Source organism: Equus asinus, chromosome 20 (genome assembly GCF_041296235.1).
Source record: "Equus asinus isolate D_3611 breed Donkey chromosome 20, EquAss-T2T_v2, whole genome shotgun sequence".
Lineage (NCBI taxonomy): Eukaryota > Metazoa > Chordata > Mammalia > Perissodactyla > Equidae > Equus > Equus asinus.
Window position 1 is genome coordinate 23,343,274 of NC_091809.1, and position 21,745 is coordinate 23,365,018.

The 21,745-nt window shown below is 44.7% G+C and overlaps 1 protein-coding gene across 1 annotated transcript in view; it reads left to right on the forward strand.

Annotated features, from left to right (window-relative positions):
• Positions 1 to 4,110: 4,110 nt before the first annotated feature.
• The window catches only part of LOC106836890 (putative KRAB domain-containing protein ZNF788), a 40,439-nt gene continuing 22,804 nt past the window's right edge, over positions 4,111 to 21,745 (forward strand). Inside the window, exons 1-3 of the mRNA XM_070492125.1 lie at positions 4,111 to 4,240; positions 17,347 to 17,473; positions 17,933 to 17,993. Coding sequence (XP_070348226.1) covers positions 4,160 to 4,240; positions 17,347 to 17,473; positions 17,933 to 17,967 — 243 coding nt within the window. The 5' untranslated portion in view covers positions 4,111 to 4,159 and the 3' untranslated portion in view covers positions 17,968 to 17,993. The remainder of the gene's footprint in view (positions 4,241 to 17,346; positions 17,474 to 17,932; positions 17,994 to 21,745) is intronic.

Here is a 21,745-nt window from a genome sequence, read left to right on the forward strand (position 1 = left end):
ATGACCGTGTGTCACACCCTGTGGTTAGACTGTTACCAGACAAAGATGTGGTTCTCCCAACCGATGCACATAAAAAGCCAATTATTCCCGCATCAGCCTTTGGGGAAAGAGAACAGGTTATCCTCCGTCAATCTGTAAGGAGACAGGAGGCACATGCTGTCAGATCTGCATTGCCGATTCAGGATTTGGGGAAAATTTCAGAGGTTCCGGGAACAGGCTGGCCTGTGGAAATGCTGCCAGGGCAGGTGTGCATTGGAGGCATTTAGCATTTATGGTAGGTTTGAAACATGACGAGGTTTTAAGCAGTTAGGGCAAGGTGTGGATGGGTTTCAACAGCAGGTCGTCCTGCACGATGGACCCCTCACCTCGGATGAGAGTGTGACTTTCAAGACCTGGTCGTGTCCCCCTCCTTTAATTCCATGGGGAGGACAGTGGTGGGTTCTGGTGTCATTTCAGGTCAAGATTTCTTGTGGACGTGGGCTGACGTCATGCTTTGTAGTTTTCTGAAAACCAGCTCTTGATCACTGTGTTGATAAGAGATGGGTCATTTCACACTGCTCCAAGTGGCCCAGAGTTACAAGACTGAAGAGTCCCTGTACCCAGGGTAGGGCTGTGGGATTCCAGCTTCGCACCAGAGCGAAGCACTCTGGGATTCCTTATCTTAAGCACCAAATGAGTGGGGATGGGGAAGGCGTGGGTGGAGGGCTCCACTAGCAAGACTCAAAGATTAAACTGGAACCTGGCTCTTTGTGACAAATGGTGAAGTCCTCTTTAAATGTCTCCGATTCTATACAAGGGGCATAATTCCATGATTGGCCCTGAAGCCTTACCCCAAGCCCTTGAGCCCTAAAGCCCATAAGACCGTCTTGTTTCAGTGTGGCCTGGCCTGGGCCACCCCCGTGGTGTAGCCTTATTGCTCCCTTTGGAAACTCAGCCAGGAATTTTCTGTGCACACCTGTGCCCATGTGTTCATAAAGAGCTGAGTGAAGAGAGTAGAGGCGGCCCCAGGGCAGGAAAAAGTTGTGTGTAAATGCAAATATGCCAGTGAGTCAGGTTCCAGCCAGCAGCCTAGGCGGGTTCCTTGGAGCCATGCAGCCTCCCCCGCACTGTCACTCATCCATGAGAGGGTGGGTCCTTCCTGACTGTCCAATCAGGGGAGCCCCTGGGGCAGGTGGGTGGGGTGATGCAGTGCATCCTCTTGGAGCTCCTTTCTTGTTCCTGTCCTGCTTGGGGTAGATTGTCCCGTGCCCTGAATGGTCCCTGGTGGCTCTGCCACCCTGTCTGTCCTGCTGTGAGCTGCACTGGCCATAGGAGCCACGAGAAGGACTCAGGGAGACCGAGGAGACCCAGAAATGATGAGTGTGCTGCCCTGGGGTGAGGAGACGGGGAGGAGGGACTGGTTGGCACTGGCCACAGCTGGACCCAGCCTCCCTGTGGACACTTCTGGAGTCTGGGGCCCCGAGTCTGCAGGTGACAGGGCTTACATCTCAACTGGGAGTGTTTCGACCCTCAATTTGGGATGTAGTCACTTTCTGAGTGTGTTTTCCTTCTGAACTGTAGGCAAACAGGCACTTCCTGTGAGCTGATTCATTTATTCTTGTTTCTGTCCTTGGATTCCTGTAGAAGGTGAAGATTGCAGCCCTTTGATTCTGGTTTCCATTCACACCTGGGGTTTTAAAATGTCAGTTGACAGAGATGATGTGAGTAAGGTGAGAAAATTGAAGAGGGGAATAGAATTTTTGTTCCGTTGAGGCTCGAGAACCTCCAGATGTGAGATGGGTTTACTTAAGTTCTCAGGTGCTTGTTCCAGTTTTAGGTCAGTTTTTGTGTGTCCGTGTCCCTCGAAGACATTTAAAAGTGTCTACAGCAGGAACATGGAAGGACCTGGAGGGAGTCACGCTAAGCGAAAGAAGGCAGTCTGAGAAAGACAAACACCAGATGATTTCACTCACATGTGGAATATAAACGTGTACTGAGACAAAGAAAACAGTTCAGTGGTTACCAGGGGAGGGGGGTAGGGGAGGCACTGGGGGCAAAAGGGAGCACTTATGTGGTGACAGTCAAGAAATCATGTACAACTGAAATCTCACCTTGCTGTAAACTGTTATGAACTCCCCCCAAAAAAGTCTATACTAATCCAGGGCCGGCCTGGTGGCGCAGCGGTTAAGTGCGCACCTTGTGCTTCGGCAGCCCGGGGTTCACAAGTTCTGATGTTGGGTGCGGACATGTCACTGCTTGTCAAGCCATGCTGTGGTAGGCGTCCTACGTATAAAGTAGAGGAAGATGGGCACGGATGTTCGCTCAGGGCCAGCCTTCCTCAGCAAAAAGAGGAGGATTGGCAGCAGTTAGCTCAGGGCTAAGCTTCCTTAAAAAAAACAGTCTATACTATTCCTCAGTGTTGCCTGCAGCCGCAAAGGGCAAGGAATGACGGGCAGTACCCAGGCTACTTGGTTGTTTAAGCAATCAGAGTTTATTGATAAAGGGAAAGGGGATGAGGAGCGGGGATACAGGGGAACAACAAACCGATACTCACACCATCCACACGACAGTTAGCCGGGAAGTCCCGACAGTTTGTCCGGCGGGTGGGATGCCAACTGTCCGGGTCTGAGGCAAAGTGTCCTTTCCTCGCTGAGACTCCCAATCATTCTCTGCCTGAGTTTCTCTGGGTTCTGACTCCGGTTTCAGACATTTGGATACTTTGAGTCATTTCTTCTTGTTCCCACGGATGGGATGTTTCTAAAGTCCCATCAGGTGCCCGTCGGGGTGGCCAGCCCAGACAAGGAATATGGCGCAGGACATATTCTTTGTAACTTGTGCCTTAGAGTCAGGGCCGAAGTGGCCATCTTTGGCCCCGAGCCCAGACACATTCCTTCGTGTAGGGCCCAGGCCCAGTGTCCTTGGAAGGCGGGGAGGTCCGTGAGCTCTGTACACCCTGGCAGATGAATTCCTACTTTAATGGAGGTGAAGGAAAAGCTCTTGAATTTCTATTTTCATTGATAGGAGGAAACAGGTCAAAGCTTATGTAAAGGTTTGGAATTCGGAGTTTATCACAGGGCCTAATTGTAAACCCCAATGTGTTATAATATGTTACTCGTTCCTGAAAATATCCCCAGTGTGACATATAGTGGAGGGACAAACGATAATGCCCTTGTCCTTTTACTTAGAAAGGGTTTGGTGGGGCTGGCCCCGTGGCTGAGTGGTTGAGTTCACGTGCTCTGCCTTGGCGGCCCAGGGTTTCACAGGTTTGAATCCTGGGTGAGGACATGGCACCGCTCATCATGCCATGCTGAGGCGGCGTCCCACATGCCACAACTAGATGGACCCACAACTAAAAATATACAACTGTGTACTGGGGGAACTTGGGGAGAAAAAGCAGAAAAAAGACACAATTGGCAACAGTTGTTAGCCTAGGTGGCAATCGTTAAAATAAAAAAGGGGGTGTTTTCTAATTGTTTTCTAATGTTTATGGTTTTATTAGTGTTTTTAAAATTGTTTCCAATTTATTTTTCCATATATATTTCAGTTTCTTTCTTTTTTTTTTTTTTAAAGATTTTTTTAAAATTTTTTCTCCTTTCTCTCCCCAAAGCCCCCCGGTACACAGTTGTATATTTCGTTGTGGGTCCTTCTAGTTGTGGCATGTGGGACGCTGCCTCAGCGTGGTCTGATGAGCAGTGCCATGTCTGCGCCCAGGATTCGAACCACCGAAACACTGGGCCGCCTGCAGCGGAGTGCGCGAGCTTAACCACTTGGCCACGGGGCCAGCCCCTTCAGTTTATTTCTTTCTGTGTACCTCGTAATATATTTTGCATTCTGCGTGGATTACATCATGTTCACCCCCCCAAAGACTAATTATAATCCATTACCACACGTGTGCTTAATCACTCACTTCTCCCCTCCACCCTACAACCACCAATCCAATCTCTGTTGCCATGTGTGTGTTTGTTGTTTTCATCTTCTCCCTATGAGTGAGATCATATGACACTTGACCCTCCCCCTCTGACGCTCACCCTGAGGGTCCATCCATGTTGTCCCTTCATTTCTCATGGCAGAGCAGCACTCCACTGTGTACTCACAGCACATCTTCCTTATCTGTTCGTCCCTTGATGGGCATCTAGGTCACCTCCAAGTCCTGGCCACCGTGAATAATGCAGCAGTGAACATGGGGTGCACGTATCTTGATGCATTTGTCTTTTCAAGTTCCCGGGATAAACACCCAGCAGTGGACCAGCTGGCTCACCTGGTAAGTCCATACTGGAAGTCCATACTGCTTTCCTCAGTGGCTGCACAGCCGGCACCCCCACCAGCAGTGTACGAGGGTTATTAGTGTTTAAAGGATTAAATCTGGGAGTGGTTTCTCTGTAGACAAGTTAAAATTAAATTACTTTTAAATATCAAAACTTAATTAAAAATAATGATCAATAGGAAAATAAGGAGTATAAACATTTTGCTCCTTACTTTCAATAAATAATGAATGAGAAGGTTAAAACCTTCCTAAGACGGGGTCTGGCCTGATGGTGTGGTGGTTGAGTTCACAGACTCTGCTTCAGCAGCCCGGGGTTCACAGGTTCAGATCCCGGGTGTGGACGTCCACACCACTCATCAAGCCGTGCTGTGGCAGCATCCCACATAGAAAATACAAGAAGGATGGGCACAGATGTTAGCTCAGGGACGCTCTTCCTTGTGACTTTGGAAAAGTTAAGCCTCACCCTCCCTTTTCCCCTAGGCCTTATCTGATTGGGCAAAGTCCAGATAGACACCTGCAGTCACTTCAGGTTCCTCTCTGACAGAAGTGGAGGAAATATGAGTGCTAAGAACCTGTTCAGAGTTTCATAGTCCAGATTCTCTACCAGCAAACATTGCAGGTTTCACCATCACATGAGGGGACATTTCCCTTTCAAACCCCTGACACCATATCGGCACAGATGATGTGGATACAATGACTGGAGGAAAACAGAGCTGTGAGGCACAGACTCTACTTAAGATTGAGTTTCTAGGGAAACCCAACACACCAGGGAGATAAGTGCAAGGGCACTGCAGACCGTGAAGCCCCTGACCCCTCCAGCTACAGCAAACACGAAACATAGTCTGATTCCTATTCAAGAAATCATAATGCCTCACACTAAAGGCCTGTTTACCTGAAATCCTGTTTCTTCATACATCATGTCTGGGTTTCAACCAAAAATTAGATGGCATGTGGAAAAGAAAGAAAAAAACACATTTTAAAGAGCCAAAGCCATCATCAACTGGAGACGTGGGTCCGACAGAGATTTTTGAAAGACTGGACTGAATTTGAAGTATCTATTCATTTCACACAAAGCAGACTTCAGAACAGGGAATATATCTGAGAAGGCCCATGTATTGAAAATATATAAAGACCGATTATAACGTAACAATAAAGAGTCAAATAACTCATTTATAAATGGCTAGGGATCTGCATACACATTTTTCTGAGGAAGGTAGACAGATGGCTAAGAGCATATGAAAAAATGCTGGACATCATTAGTCATCAAGGAAACGCAAATCAAAGTCCCAATGAGGTACCACTTCCCAACCACTAGGAGGGTTAGAATAAAAATAGGAGAGCATGTCGAATCTTGTGGAGGCTACATGGAGAGCGTGGAACCCTCATACATGGGTGGTATGAGTATGAAGTGGTGCAGACAGTCCGGAAAACGGTCTGGGAGCTCCTCAAAACTTAAACCTACGATTGCCATATGACCCTTCAATTCCCCTCCTAGCCATATGTCCAAGAAAAATGAAAACACATGTTCAGATACAAACTTGCCCATCAGTTTTTAGGAACTTTATTCATAGAAGCTAAAAGGTGAAAACAAATCAGAGTAGCCTTTAAAGGATGAAGAGATAGATACGTGTGTTGTAGCCATACACTGGAATCATTCAGCCGTGAGAATGAAGCAAGTGTTGATACATGCAGCAACATGGATATGCTTTGAAAAATTAGGCTAAGTGAAGCCAGTTGCAAAGACCATATGTTACATAATTGCGTTCAGAGGTAAGACCCGAATAGGGAGAAGTAGGGACGGAAAGGAGATGAGTGGTTGTCAGGGCTGGGACTGGAGGAGGAAGGTGGAAAGATTGGGAGCGATAGCTAAAGGACAATGGAGTTTCTTTTTCAAGGGATGAAGATGTTCAGAAACTGTTGTGATTATCGCACGTATCTGTGAATATACTGACAACGGTGAGCTGTACACTTTAAGGGGGTGCACTGTGCAGTATATGCATTACATGTCGAGAAAGCTGTTGAAGTAAAGAAATCAGTAAAGTTCTGCAATCCAGGCTTATGAGAATTTCCAACTTCACACATCCATTACCTCAGTTAGCTTTTGTGTGTGCGTGTGTGAGTGTGTGTGGTGAGAATGTTTAAGAGCCATTCTCAGCTAATTTCCATTATACAATACAGAAAAAAGTATATCAAATCATGCTGTTGTAGTCTTTAAGTACGGACACTTTTATTAGTCAATTATACCTCATTAAAACTGAGGGGGTGGGAGAAGAGTTTTCGAGAGCATCCCACATTTGCATAACAATATAGAAATGAAAATGGTGACAAATAAAACTGGCAAGCAATAGGATATATTGGAGAATATGAGGAAGCCATTTGGTATAAACCTAATTCGGCCTGACCTTGTCTTTCCAAAAGGGCCTGACCGAGGCCATAGAGCATGCATTGTATATCTGCTTTAGACATTCCCTCTGGCAAGAGCAAAAGCCCTTGAGGTAAAGGTGCAACTTCCCTCCCCGTCCCAACGCTGGCATTCCCTTGAGGATTAAGCATCTTTCCTTAGGCTAGGAACTGATTGCTGCGCTCACCTGTGACCACCCAGCTCGAGACAAAAGGCTTGCCTCTTGCTGTGTCCTCTGAACTGCCCAATCGGGGGCAGCGCTGGCGCTGTGGGTGGGGCTACGCAAGGCACCCGCGTTTACGTCCGGGTTGGTTCCAGGTTCAGCATCCGGTGTCCAGCGCTTGAGTGCTTCCTGGTGGCTGTGCCGCAGCTGCTTTCAGCGTTTTACCTGCACTTGTCGTGGGGGTCGTAGGAAGGACTCGGGGGACCCAGGAGCCCTAGGAATGCTGAGTGTGCGGCCCCGGGTGGAGGACGCGGGAGGAGGGCCTGGTGGGAAGTGGCGGGGCGGGCCCGGCCTCCCGCGGTCCCCTCCGGGGTCTGCGGCCCCGAGTCCGCGGTGGCGCCGCTCGGCCCTCAGGCCCCTCCGGCCGCAGCGTGGGGGCGGGGCCAGCAGCCGGGCCCCGGGCGTCCTGTGGTCCCAGCGCGCGGCGACTTGGGCCGGAGCGTCTCTGGGCCGCTGTGTGCCCACAGCCCCGCGTGTCCCAGACGGTGCGGGGCCCGCGGGAAGGCCCGCAGGACAGTCGGGCCTCTGTCTCCGGGCTCCGTGCGCGGAGGGGCTGCAGTCTGTGAGGTCCCCAGCGCCTGTGTTCTCCCCAGGGGGCACCCGTTTTCTCCTGAGTTTTCCAGTTGGGGAGCAGCGTCTGAAATCCACAGTCCTTTCCCCACAGGCTGGCTCTTCCTGGGGCTGACAGTAAATCCGTAAGTTTTCAGATGCCTCCCCGCACTCCCAAAGGGACTTCTCTTTCATTCACAGGATCCTTATCAACACTTTGTCCTGCATGGCCCATTTCAAACACACCCAATATTTTAAATGTTTATCATTATCCCCCAGAGCCCTGTATGGCTCTATTTTCAAGATTGTATTTGTCTGTGGATATTTTACATGAGAGGAAAGCAGAGAATAAACCCTGTGAACTACACTGCAGGAAATCCCCACTATCATCTGGGCCCAGACTTCCTATGGCAAGTCCTTTGCGTGGGGGTTCCCCTTGGAAAAATGTCCTGGGTGATCTGTCCCATTCGCATTGCCACACACCCCCAGGTTTGTGAACGAGAAAAAATTATTCACTGATTTAAGTGTCCGTTTTTCAAGAAGGGTAAATATATTTAATCAGTAGAGCTTGGAAGACACTATAAAATAGTTGCAGACAGGCAGCAAAGAGGTGAATTTCAGAAAAAATATAATACTCCTTCGTTATGTTCCATTTGTTAAGAATACTTGTTTCACTCTCTCTTCCCTTGAGTGTCTGTCGTTAGTTTCTGAGGTGTGTTCCTTACTTTTGGATGCTTCCAAAGGAAATTCCAGGGCTGAGACATGCAAACCACAAGAGTTCAAGTGTGATTTCTTGTCATGGAAATAATGTCACCCACAGGACCAGGAACAGACTTGTCATCCCGATTCATGTGTCTTTGGCATAAGGCCTATTTTGAGCTGATGATTATTAAAAAACAGCAGCCACAGGCAAAGCTCTGAAAACCTAGTAGAAGTTACCCTTTTGTAAGGGAAATTTACATTCTAAGAGAAACATCCCTTTGTAAGGGTGCCTCTCTCTCTGTGCCAGGAAGGGCAGGATGACTCTAGATCTCTAGAAACTCTTACCAATGGAGAAGGCAGTGAGTTAAATCTGCATGACAACTTGCCCCTTGTTCACTGTACTTTTCCTGGTAACCTCCCTTCACTAACCCCATCTTAACAGCCAGGTGTTAAAGGTCTTTGTCACAGGAGGCGGCCAGCCAGGAGCCTGTGTGGGAGAGAAAGTTTTGATCTGCCAGTCAGACCTCACCCTGCCAGGTCTTTGCATCCCAGCCGGTCCTCCCTGCTCCCTTAAGCCTCAGCCCATGCTCTGGATGAGGGAGACGGAGTTGAGAGCCTGTCCTCCTGTCTCCTGGCCAATCGATGGCACCTTCAACTGTTTCATCTTTCAAAGCCTGGTGTGCTGTGGTCTCAGCTTCTGTGTGCATCAGGTGGCGAGCCCTCGCTCAGTAACAGTAGTAATTCACCTTTTTTCTTAAAGGAATAGACATTTGTGCTTTTCTAGTTGAAGTGGTAGAAATACCGTATTATTTTTTCGCTTATTTTCTGTGAAAGGACTGCGTTTAAGTGATGTTGCTGGATTATTCCAACACTGGGTTTGTGTGATTTAAAATAACAATGATGTTCCAGAGCATCTCCAGTGGGGAGCAGAGGCCCCCAGTCCAAGACCCAAACTACGGCCCTTGAGCCTGCAGAGGGAAGGCCTTGAAGGCCCAGCTGTTCTTCCTGGGGGGGCCTCCACCGCAGGTGTCCTACTGCTCACACCCCCATGGAAGGAGCCTTTCTCCTGAGAGGAGCTGCAGAGCCCTGGAAAGCTGGGGGTGCACGTGTTCATGGGGTGGGGAGTGACACCGTTTCTGAGGTTCTGGTTGTGGTTCCTTTGGGCTGGACATTTTAGACATCGTTTGAATTTTGCATCGACACTTCGGTGCACTGAGAGTGTACTATGCACAGTCAGTGTCTCTGAAGGTCAGGTGTTCTGTCCTGTGGACAAAGGGTTTATGAATTATGAGTTCTTGGGGGTCAGAAGCTTAAACTGAACCTGACTGAGACTTTCCTCACTTGTGAGAGTGGGAGCCTGGGGGAGGCAGTGCCTCCATGCTCACAGGAGAGGGAGGGTGTGTGGGGCTCCCAGAGTTCATCCCTGTGGCTGCTCAGGGGACCCCACCCTCCTTCACCAGGGACTGACCGTCTCCAGGGGTTCTATCTCAATGGGGAGAGTCTACACCTCAAGTCCGGGAATAGGCTCCCTTTCTGAGTGTGGGTTTCCTTCTGAACTGCAGGCCAGCAGGCTGCTTCTATGAGCTGATTGGAATATTCATGTTTCTGTCCTTGGATTGCTTTATCAGTTGAAGATTACAATCCTCTGATTCTAGTCTCTGTTTGCACTTGAGGTTTAAAAATGTAATTTCAGAGATATGCTGTGACTAAGGCAAGAAATTTGTGGAAACAAACAATTTATTTCCATTTGGACAAGAGAACCTCAAGATGTGAGGTGGGTGTATTTCAGTTCTCAGGTGCGTTTTCCATGTTTAGGTCAGTTTTGTGTGTCCTTGTCCCTAGAGAACTGTGCCATTTAAAAGGCTGAACCATTCGTGAGACAAATAAATTGCATTTATTTTCTTATTGTTTGTGTGTGTGTGAGAGAGGAAGATTGTCCCTGAGCTACCGTCTCTGCCCATCTTCCTCCATTTTATGTGGGATGCTGCCACATCATGGCTTGACGAGCAGTGGTAGGTCCACACCTGGGATCCAAACATGTGAACCCCAGGGCACCGAAGCAGAGCAAAGTGAACTTAAGCACTATGCCGCCGGGCCAGCCCCTGAATTCTGTTTTAATAGGTGTAGGGAAAAGGCAGTTGAATTTCTGTTTTCATTGATCTGAGGAATCTTGTGGAAGCTTGTGTAAATCTTTGGAATTCCTAGTTTACTCAGGGCTTCACTGCAAACCCCTAAGATATTATAATATGCTACTCCTTCCTAAAAATATTCCCGGGGTAAATATATTGGAGGCAGAAACCAAAATGTCCCTTGTTTTTTTGTTAGAAAGAAATTGGTAAATTTTTTATGTTTTACAGTTTTATTTCCATTAGTGTTTAAAGGATTAAATCTTGGAATGGTTTCCTACGTAGAAATCTTAAAACTAAAAGTTATTTAAAAATGGTGATCAAACATAGGAAAATATGGCGTATTTAAATCTCTCCTTATTTTATTTTATGTTTTTGAGGAAGATGCGCCCTGAGCTGCGATCTGTGCCCATCTTCCTCTATTTTATATGTGGGACGCCTGCCTCAGCCTGGCGTGGTAAGAGGTGCGTAGGTTCACGAGCAGGATCCAAATTTGTGAACCCCAGGCCTCCGAATCAGAGCACGTGGACTTAACCACTGTACCACTGGGCCAGCCCGTGTCTCCCCTTATTTTAAATAAAATAGTGCATGGGAAGGTATAAAAATTTTGTAAGACAGGAAACTGACTGAAGGAGACTCCCTGCCTGCACGTCCTGCCCGACTCTTCTGCTCTGACTCCAGCCTCCCTGCATGACCAGTTTTGCTCACTGCTTCACCATCCTGTTAGCGTTTCTCTATATAAAAGCAACCAATGCGAACGCTTATTTTTGTCCCCCAAGTTTGTTCTTGTAATGAATGGGAAGATTTGGTACCGAAGAGGTTTGACGACTGAACACTTAAGCCTCGCCCTCCCTTTTCCCCTGGGCCTTCTTACCTGGACGGGCTGATGAGAAAGCCTGGAGGCTCCTGCACTGTGGGCTGCTGCTTGCTGGGCAGCTCCTCCTGGGCGCTGTGCTGCCCTGTGTTGCACTGTTGACCCCACCAAGCCTGGGTTGTAACTGTGGAGGACTCCAGGTTGTCAGTTCTGGGAATTCCTGTCCTCTGAGAGCAGGAGTCTGGGAATCAGGCCCTCCTTAATGTGATGTTCTGTCAGTGTCTTGGGTGGCATCTCTCTGTGTGTTGAGAGTGAAGGTGAGACTAAGGCTGGAGTCACCTTGACATTAGGGGGAGTGTGCGGTTATGAGGATGATTATACCCTGTCACTGAGCTGAGCCCATCTGATGGTCACTCCTTCAAGAGCAAATATTTCAGAGAGAAAGAAGGGACAACAAAGTGCAGCCTGTAGGAAGCAAGATTCCAGAGGGCTCCCCAGGGCCCCTAAGTCACTCTGCCGCTGCAACAGAGGGTCTATTGCAACAAAGACCCTGACCCTCTGGGTTATAGTGACAACACCACAGTCTGAGTTTGTCAGAGCAAAGGGATTGTTTCAAACCAACTTAAGCCCAGGTACTTGAACTCTATAAAGCAACCGGTTGTCTTGCCCCTTTGTGGGAAAAGAACTCTGGAAATCTCTTGACTCAGAGATCCCCAAAATAGAAGTCAGAGTCACACTTGTGTGTACACTAATAGGTCTACAATAGCAGGACACTCGTCATCCACCTTGGGGTTCTGCCACTACTCACAGTGACCATGGCACTTCTCAGAGGATCCAGTGTTGTCCTCCCCAGCAAGGCATTTGATGGAAGTTTCCCCTCCCCTGTGGGTCTCAGGCTCCTAGAGCACAGACTGGCTTCCTGAGATCAGTTGAAGTCATGGCACAACTAGAAGGACCTGTGACTAGAATACACAACCATGTATTGGGGGCTTTTGGGAGAAGAAGAAGAAGAAAAACAGATTGGCAACAGATGTTAGCTCAGGGCCAATCTTGAAAAAAGAATATCTTGAAGTGAGTTGAATGAGAGCTGTCTTGTTTCAGTAAAAAAGGGGTGAATTGTTATGAGTCTGTCTTCATCAGTTTTTAAAAAGACTGCGGTTTTAAGTGTACAGAAAAAGTGATTAGAATTGACAGTTTCCACATAACCCTTCTCTCTGCATCCACACAGTTGGCACTCTTTCACATTTACTATCACTGTGGCACACTTCTTAGAATTTCCAAGCCCATATGGACGCATTACAGTGCACGGTGCACATTAGCATTGACTCTGTGTGTTACACACTGTGGGTTTGGCAAGTGTGTACTGACGTGGACCCATCATTTCTGTGTCATGGAGTGTAGTTTCAGTTCCCTACAACTCCCCTGTGCTCCACCTGTTGAGTCGTCCCTCTCTCCAACCTCCAAATCCTTCACAAGTAGAGATCCTTCTAGTGGCTCATACTTTTGTCTTTTCCAGAATATCATGTACTTGGAATCATACACTACATAGCTTTAAGTAGAGAAAGATGGGCAGGGATGTTAGCTCAGGGCCAGTCTTCCTCAGCAAAAAGAGGAGGATTAGCATTTCTTAGCTCAGGGCTAATCTTCCTGAAAACAAACAAATAAACAAGGAAACACATTCTTATGTAGGTTTTGTGTGAACATAAGGTTTCAGCTCATTTGGGAAAATACCACAGAGCATGATTGGTGGCTCTTACTCTATGTAGTGACAGTGTATTTTATTCTGAAAGGACGTTCCTGTCTTGCAGTGTGGGTGTTCCAAATACCGTTTCCACCCGCGATGAACCAGGATTCCCTGTGGCTTTGCATCTTCACCAATATTTGCTGTTCTGAATATTTTGACTTTTACCCGTTTAATAAGTGTTTAGTGATACCCCATTGTGGTTTTTGCAGTTTCCTAATGACATTTGATGTAGAGCATGTTTCATTTTGTTTATTTCCCATCTAGATCTCTTCTTCAGTGAGCTGTCTGCAGATCTTTGGCTCATTTTTTAATTGCATGTTTTTCTTCTATTAAGGTTTAAGAATTCTTTGCATATTTCAGATAGCCATCATTTATGCAACAGTATTTTACAGAGATTTTCTCTGACTCTGAATTGTGTTGATCTCTTTACACCATCTTTCTCAGAGGAGGAGTGTTTCGTTTTAATTAAGTAAAATTTCTCGTTTTCTTTTGTGGACCTTGCCTGTTGGTTTTCTATGTGAAAATTCATCAGCAAACACAAGGTCATATCCAGATTTTCTTCTGTGTTCTCTTGTAGGAGTGTATTCCTTTGGCATTTTACATTCAGATCTGTGATGCGTTTTGACTTAATTTTCCTGAAAAGTGTGAGGCCTGTGACTACATTTGTGTTGTGCGTGTGTATTTGCACAGGCATATCCATTATTGCTACCACTGTTTAAAATACGTTCTTCTTCATTTGAATCTCCTTCTTTGTGAAAGCTCAGTTGACTCTATTCGTGTGGTTCTAGAAGGAAAGCAGTTGACTCACACATCCTGCAACTATTGCTGATATTGCCTTCTAGCGGAATGCTTATGTGGTGTGAGAGGCTATTTTGTATGATTTCTTTTCTTTCAAATTTGTTAAGGTGTGCTTTATGTCTAAGAATGTGGTTTGTTCTGGTGAATATTCCATGTGAACCTGAGAAGAATGTATATTCTGCTGTTCTGTGAGTATTCCGCAGATTACAATGAAACCCAGCAGTTTCGCAGTGCTGTTCATTGCACGTCTGTCCTTCCTCACTTCCTGCCTACTGAAATGTCTAATTCCTGATGAGGGGGTGTTGACTTCTACAGCTGTGGTACTGGATCTGTCTATCTCTCCTGCATTCGGTCAGTTCCTCCCTGAGGTGTGTTGCCCCTCTGTTGTTAGGCAGGTACACATGCAGCGTTGCTGTGCCTTCTCAGAGAATAGGCCCCTTTATCCGTACCTGCTGCCCCTCTATCTCTGCATCTTCCTCAGTTTGAAATCTGCATTGTCTATGATATCTATTCCTTTGGCAGCTTCCTTTGGATTCGTGTTGGCATGGTCTGTTTTTCTCCATCCTTTTACCCTTCGTCTGTCTGACTTTATACCTAGAGTGGGTTTCTTGTAGACAAAATATAATGGTTTTTTTTTTTTAAAGATGGCACCTGAGCTAACAACCGGCCAATCTTTTTTTCTTTTTTCCTGCTTTTTCTCCCCAAATCCCCCCAGTATATAGTTGTATATTTTAGTTGTGGTCCTCTACTTGTGGTACATGGGACGCCGCCTCAACATGGCCTGATGTGTGGTGCCGTGTCCGCGCCCAGGATCGGAACCCCGGGCCACCGAAGCAGAGTGCACTAACTTAACCATTCGGCCAAGTGGCAGTCCCCTATAATGGTATTTTTTTCAAATCTGTTACTGTCTCTTTCAGTTACAATGACACAATTGATGATTAAACTGTGGTTGTTGATTCAGTTGGATTGACATTTATGAAAAGTTTTACTTTCTCCATTTTTACCCTTGTTTGTTTTTGTCTTTTTGCTACCTTCTCTGGCTAAAATTGAGCATTTATTGTAACTCTTTTTTTCCCCTCTCATAGAATATCAGTTACACGCTTTTTAAAAAACACACTTTAGTGGCTGCCCTTGAATTTTCAGCATACATTTGCAACTAACCCACCCCTCTGCCAAGTAACACTATGCCACTTCACTGTGTCCAAGTACCCCTTAACACACTGTCCCCAATTTTCCTTTCCCTGTGTCTTGTCACATTGCTGTCATCTATTTCACTTGTCCATAAGCTTCTCATTACCAAATAACGTTGTTGCTAACATTAAACCAAGTGTCATCTGTTGTATTAATTATAAGAAACATAAAAGATGTTTCCCCTCCTTTTTTCTCCTAATCCCCTGCTTTTATCATTTACATTCTTTCTGGTAAACTTTCGAACACGTTCCTTCGAAGTATGTGTAGTCAGAATGAATTTCCTCAAATTGTGTCTCAGAAAGTCTTTATTTCTTCCTTGTACTGAAGGATAATTTTGCTTGACCCAATTCTAGGCAAGTGGGTTTCATTTTCAACGCTTCAAACCTTTCAGTCTCCTCTGTTCTTATTGCATGGGTTTTCAGAAGAAGGGCAATTTAAGTCAAATTTTGTTTCTTTCTGTCGAAGGTGTGTTTCTTCTGTGGCATTTTTCAGGACATTCTCTGTCTGTGATGTGTCTCTAGTTTCAGCGTGATGCCCTTGGTTGTGCACTTTGTACTTTATTGTAGTTAGTGTTCCATGGGCTTCCTGGATGGACAGTGTGCTGGCTATCATTAATTTTATGTTATTTTGGTCATTACTACTTCACATTTTCCTCTGTCTCTCTCTTCCCTTCTTTTGCTTCATGTTTTCCCGTTACGTGGGTTTTAAACCTTCCATTAAAGAGGCTGTCCTAGGCTTCATGGAAATTGGGTGCTGTCTTTTTTATTTTTGCCCTTGCATTAGATTCTGGGGAAATAGTTTCTTTTTTAGTACAGGCCTTATTAAGAACAGAACATGCGGGACATATTTCAAAATGCCATCTCTTTTGTCTTTCCCAACTTTGGAGACACTGGTTTGTCTGATGACCTCAAGGCTCTCCTGGATCTAAGAAGGGTTGTTCATGTCAAGTTTGTTCATTTTCTTCTTATGAGATCAAGAACGACAGCTTCTAAGCTCCTTAAGTGCAGGATCAGAAGTCGGCAGGGCATCATCTAGAGTGGGTGGTTGGGAAGGACTTCCTCTTGAAGTGGGAGAAAGGAAATTTTATGTTCTTTTGGAGGAAACCACTGTTAAGTCCTTCATGTATTTTATAATCATGGGCAAATTTAACATCAAACCATTGTGGTCTTCAAGGAGCTCCCTTGCAGTCTGCAGCTCTCTATTTTTTGTGTTCTTTAAAGATTGCCACCTGAGGGGCCGGCCTCATGGACAAGTGGTTAAGTTCACATGCTCCACTTCGGCGGCTCAGGGCTTCCCAGTTCAAATCCTGGGTGCAGACGTGGCACCACTCATCAGGCCATGCTGGGGCGGCATCCCACATGTCACAACTGGAAGGACCCACAACTAAAAATACACAACTGTGTACTAGGGGGCTTTGGGGAGAAAATGGAAAAATAAAATCTTTAAAAAAGAAAAAAAAGATTGCCACCTGAGCTAACAACTGTTGCCAATCTTCTTCTTCTTTTTTTCTCTGCTTTCCCCCCCAACCCCCCAGTACATAGTTGTAAATTGTAGTTGTGAGTGCCTCTGGTTTTGCTGTGTGGGACAGTGCCTCAGCATCGCCTAATGAGCGGTGCTGTGCCCTAAGTGGAGTGCGTGAACTTAACCACTCAGCCACGGGGCCAGCCCCAATCTGCAGCTCTTAACCTACCCGTCAAGGTGAACAAAGCTCAGGGTACACTGTTTGAATGTGACCAGAAAGAGCTCTTATGACACATTATTATCTCAGAGTGTGTTCTAAAAATGGTGAGAAGTAGCTTTGAGGCCCATGAGTCTAGGGATCTTCTGGTCTAAATTTTCATGGCTTCTTCCTTGTGCCTGAGCTCTCAGTTCATAATAATTCCAGCCCCATCAAAGCATACAGCATGACAAAGGTAGAACTGAGTCCATGATCAATATTTCACAAGTTAAAAGCAGTGTTTCACCACAAGAATATTTACATTCAGCCAGCGGCATTTGATTACCTGTAATGGCCTGGAGTACTTTAGGACAATGTGGGCAGCTGGGCTTGGTCAAATTTGGATTTTCACAGGCCTTTAAACTCTCAGTTTGATGATTGGAGCAGACCAGAAAGCTTCCAGTTGTTCACTATGTTTCTACTCACTGGCACATCCTGTAGGTTTCACCCTCTGCCTCATGGAGCAAGGTAACCAGTCGGTAATATGGAAGAAGATGAAAGAGCTTTTTTTACGAGGGATGATTGGTCCACAAATGATAATATTTGTTTCATTTGTGTAGCATTTCTGTCATTTCCCAACCCGTTCTGGAACTTGTTATTAGAGAGAAACAGGATGTAATGTCATCGCAGTAAAACTGTGTAAATATTTCCATGTGCTCATGAGATTGTTAAATCGATGAGCACTGTGTACAGAAAAAAGTGAGTTTGTGCTGATCACAACATAGAATGAATGGTTGGAGATAATAGAATCCCATGTTACTTTCGTAGAATTGGCATATAGATCCCCAGTGCTGTCAGTCTTACGCATCCTGCCCTATACATGTTTGTGGTGTTTTAGGACTCAGTGGCCATTGAGGACGTGGCTGTGAACTTCACCCCAGAGGAGTGGGCTTTACTGGATCCTTCACAGACGAGACTGTACAGAGATGTGATGTGGGAAACCTTCAGGCACCTGGCCTCAGTAGGTAAGAACGAGGACATTCCTTCACTACGTGAATGAAAGAACAAGTGCTGCTTGACCATCAGGAGTGTTCTAAGGGGCTGGCCCAGTGGCGAAGTGGTTAAGTTCGCACATTCCTCTTTGGCAGCCTGGGATTCGCCAGTTCAGATCCTGGGTGTGGATATGGCACCGCTTGGCAAGCCATGCTGTGGTAGCCGTCCCACATATAAAGTAGAGGGAGATGGGCATGGATGTTAGCTCAGGGCCACTCTTCGTCAGCAAAAATAGGAGGATTGATGGCAGATGTTAGCTCAGGGCTAACCTTCCTCAAAAAATACAAAAAGAATGTTCTGAGATGTAGAAGGTGGAAAGGGGAGGTTAGTAAATAAAGTAGACATGGCCATAGATTATCAAATACTTAGAATCTACAGCTTTTTCTATAATTTTTAATATTTGGAATAAACTTTCTGGGTCTGCATTTCAGGAATAACTTGGGAAGATCATGATATTAAAGATTAGTGCAAAGACGAGGGGACAAAACTATGGTGAGTGACACAGTAGAAATTTCTGTCTCATGTAAGATTCTTTGTATGGTAAGAAATTTTTTTAAAAAACAGAAAACAACGCTTCCTTCAAATTTAGGTATTCTTAGATAATTTTCACCAAGTATACTTTGTGAAATGTAATGGAGAGGTTCACTTTTTGCAAAATATTTCACTTAGAAATAGTATTAATGAACCCTATCTATGAATATCACTGATTGGATAATAGCAAGGGGGAAGTCCTCTTGCAGAACATTCAGTATATTTAACTTCAGAGAATTCACAGAAGGAAGAAAACATGAACATTCCCTATAAATCATAATAAACATAAGAAATATAAAATCATCAATAGAGAAATCACTAACAATGTGCTTCTCATTTTTACAGAAAGCATAGGGTAGGGAGACTCTGTGAAAGCGAAGAGGGTAGTCAGTGTGGAGAAAATGTCAGCCTTCTTCCAAATCTCAGTCTGAACAAGAAAACTACAGGAGCTAAACCATGGGGATGCAGTGCATGTGGAAGAGTCTTCACGCATCATTCATTGCTTAAAACGCACATTAGATGTCACACTGAACATAAAACATATGAGTATCAAAAATATGGAGAGAAGCCATATCAATGTAAGGAATGTGGGAAAGCCTTCACTTATCTCACTTTAGTTCAATCACATGAAAGAACTCACACTGGAGAGAAGCCCTTTGAATGTAAAATATGTGGTAAAGCGTTCAGTTTACTACTTGTCTCTCAAGATGTGAAAGAACTCACACAGGAGCGAAACCCTACAAATGTGAAAAATGCAGTAAAGCATTCAGTTCTTCCAGTTATCTTCGAGTCCATGAGAGAACTCACACTGGAGAGAAGCCCTTTAAATGTAAAATATGTGGTAAAGCCTTCATTTCTACCAATTGTCTCTCAACACATGGAAAAACTCACACAGGAGCGAAACCCTACAAGTGTAAAAAATGCGGTAAAGCATTCACTTCTTCCAGTTGTGTTCCAGTACATGGAAGAATTCATACTGGAGAGAAACCCTATGAATGTGAAAAATGCAGTAAAGCATTCACTTCTTCCATGTCTCTTAGACTCCATGGAAGAACTCACACTGGAGAGAAGCCCTTTGAATGTAAAATATGTGGCAAAGCCTTCGGTTATACTGCTTCTCTTTCAAAACATGAAAAAAGTCATACAGGAGTGAAACCCTATGAATGTAAAATATGCAATAAAGTCTTCACTGCTTCCAGTTCTCCTCGGGTCCATGAAAGAAGTCACAGTGGAGAGAAAACCTCATGAATGTCAGGAAAGTGAGACAGGCTTTACTTCTCGTGCAACCTTTTGATGATGTGCACACTAGAGGAAATACGACGTAGATATATATAAACAATTTGGGAAAGACTTTTGTCATCCCTGTTCTTCCTGATTTCATGAAAGGACTCACTTGATAAAAACGTCCTGAATGTAAACAGCATGAGAAATTCTTCAGTTGGCCTACATCCTTCTATGTGAAACTCCCACCAAAAAGAAATGTAAATGTAAGTCATGTGAGAAAGCTTCATGGAAATTAATTTGTATATGAGGTTGTGGAAAACTTTCAACATGACAGAGTTTTTATATAAGTAATAAATAGATTGTATTTATCAAGCCTCTTCCTTAAAGTGCAACATTGGACTGTGGATTTCTATTAATTACTGCAGATACAAATATTGAGGTGAGATGATTCTGCTAGTCATCCTTCATAAATAGTAAATAAGATTCATAGGTAGTGCATTTCCCTGAAATCAGTTAATAATATTTTATCTTTAGTTTTTTAATAATGTTTTAATCATTCTGTGTTAGGGGGCTATTGAAAAGTGACAGTTTCTGTTTGTTGTGATTTTCTTCCTGGCCTTGTACTACACTTCCTGGATGAGCCTCATTCATTGTATATATTGTACATTTTCTAGAGAAAGTTCCTTTTTGTGGCTGGTGGGTGGAGGAGCCTGTTTTTATTTTCTGTAGTATTAAACAGTTGGAAAAAAATTTATGTGTGGCAAGTTTATCCAAGAGTGTACTTGCTGTGACTTCTTATTTTCCCATTTGGGCCTTAGCAGTTCGTCCTTGCTTCTGACTGGTATTTGGTGAATAGACTTTGAATTAAGTAGAGGCCTGTGTCAGGGCAACAAAATCTAGAGCTGGACACATCACCCCTGTACTTCATTATGTCAGTGAGGGTAATCTGAAGAGCTAGATCTTTAACAATCTGTCCCCTTCATTGTGACGTGTTGCAATTCCCCAGTGGCATCACTTGCATGAGATTTGGAAGGCAGAAGCACACAAGGCCTTAGGATGATTTTCGAGCCACCACACAGGGAGGGAGACAGTTACATAGGAGCTTCAAGGACACCACCTTCCATCCCTTTTTCTGGATTCTTCACCCTTCTTGTCAAGAGTATCTTGAAAACCAGCAATAACTAGTTGATTTCCATTTTGTTAGAGATGCATTTTCCACCAGGTTCACATCAAAGATCTATTCGAGTTAGGATCTTTCCATAAGACCTCTTGTGTCCACCAGGAGTTGGGAGTGTTGTCTGATTCCCCTTTTCTGTAGGTGATAATTGAATACAGTCTGATGTGTATAGGAAACAGCTTTGCTGTTGATAGTGCTAGTGAGCACATTTTCCTGCTTCACCATGGCATCTCCAATGGGGCATCCAAAGAAGCACCTGGGAGTTTGTTTCTCTGCTGCCTTGTGCAGCGGCTGCCTTGACCCAGTCTTCCATGTGAGAACAATCACCTTTCTCACGTTGGGAAGACTGTGTGTGTTTCCTGTTACGTGTAGCTTGAATGCATTCCCTGGATGTGTTCTCAGTAGCCTTTGAGTGTACGTCAATAAAACTGTGTCCATCTGTTTGTGAAATGAGCACTTCTGTAGTTGTTTCATTGATGTATTTTATCAACTGTTCCAGTCCATCCCATGTTAATAAATATTAGTGTGGATTTCATTTTTACAGACTATATTACTATCCATTTTTCATTATGGATTTTCAGATATACTTTGCAATGTTCTTCATTTAATCGTCATACATTTTGAGTCACTTTTATCATGTGTGGACCAATTCAGGGATTTCTTCCCCAGGCAGCCTGTATTTCTTATTCTTTTACAGTTACAATTTTTGTCATGAAAATAATTTCTCATTCATTTTTAACCCCAAAATTAACCATCATGTTTTTTTCAGTGCCCTCTTCCAGTGACCCGCACGCAGGATTGCACCTGCAGTCAGAGAGGGGTGTCAGGAATTCTAGTAAGAATGACCACAGCCCTAAAGGAACTTGAGGTGTAACATTAACGGTGCTTGAAGGACTTATTTTGCCCTGTATTTGAGGATTTGACTGCTATTCAAGGAGGCAGGTTATTTTCTGTATTCAATGATGTGAGGAGGTAAGCTTAATTCTATCTTTTGTAAACTCTTTTTTTGTGAACTGAATTATTGTTTTGTAGAAGGCAAAAACAATGTAGGGAAGGTAAGTTGGTTTTTAAGAAGTTGCAGTCGGTCATTTTAGTAAGAAGAAGGAAAAGACTCATTTATGATTTCGACTTTTATCCTTTACCATTTTTACCTTTATGGTAACAAATACTGTTAGTTTTGTCTTGGAAACTGTGTACTTTTAATGAACAAGCTGTCGGACACTTTCCTCTTCAGCAGAGTATGACTTGGCGTTGAAGTGGATGCAGCCAGCTCCTGGTCCTGTGGAACAGCTTTGCCTTTCCTACTTATAGT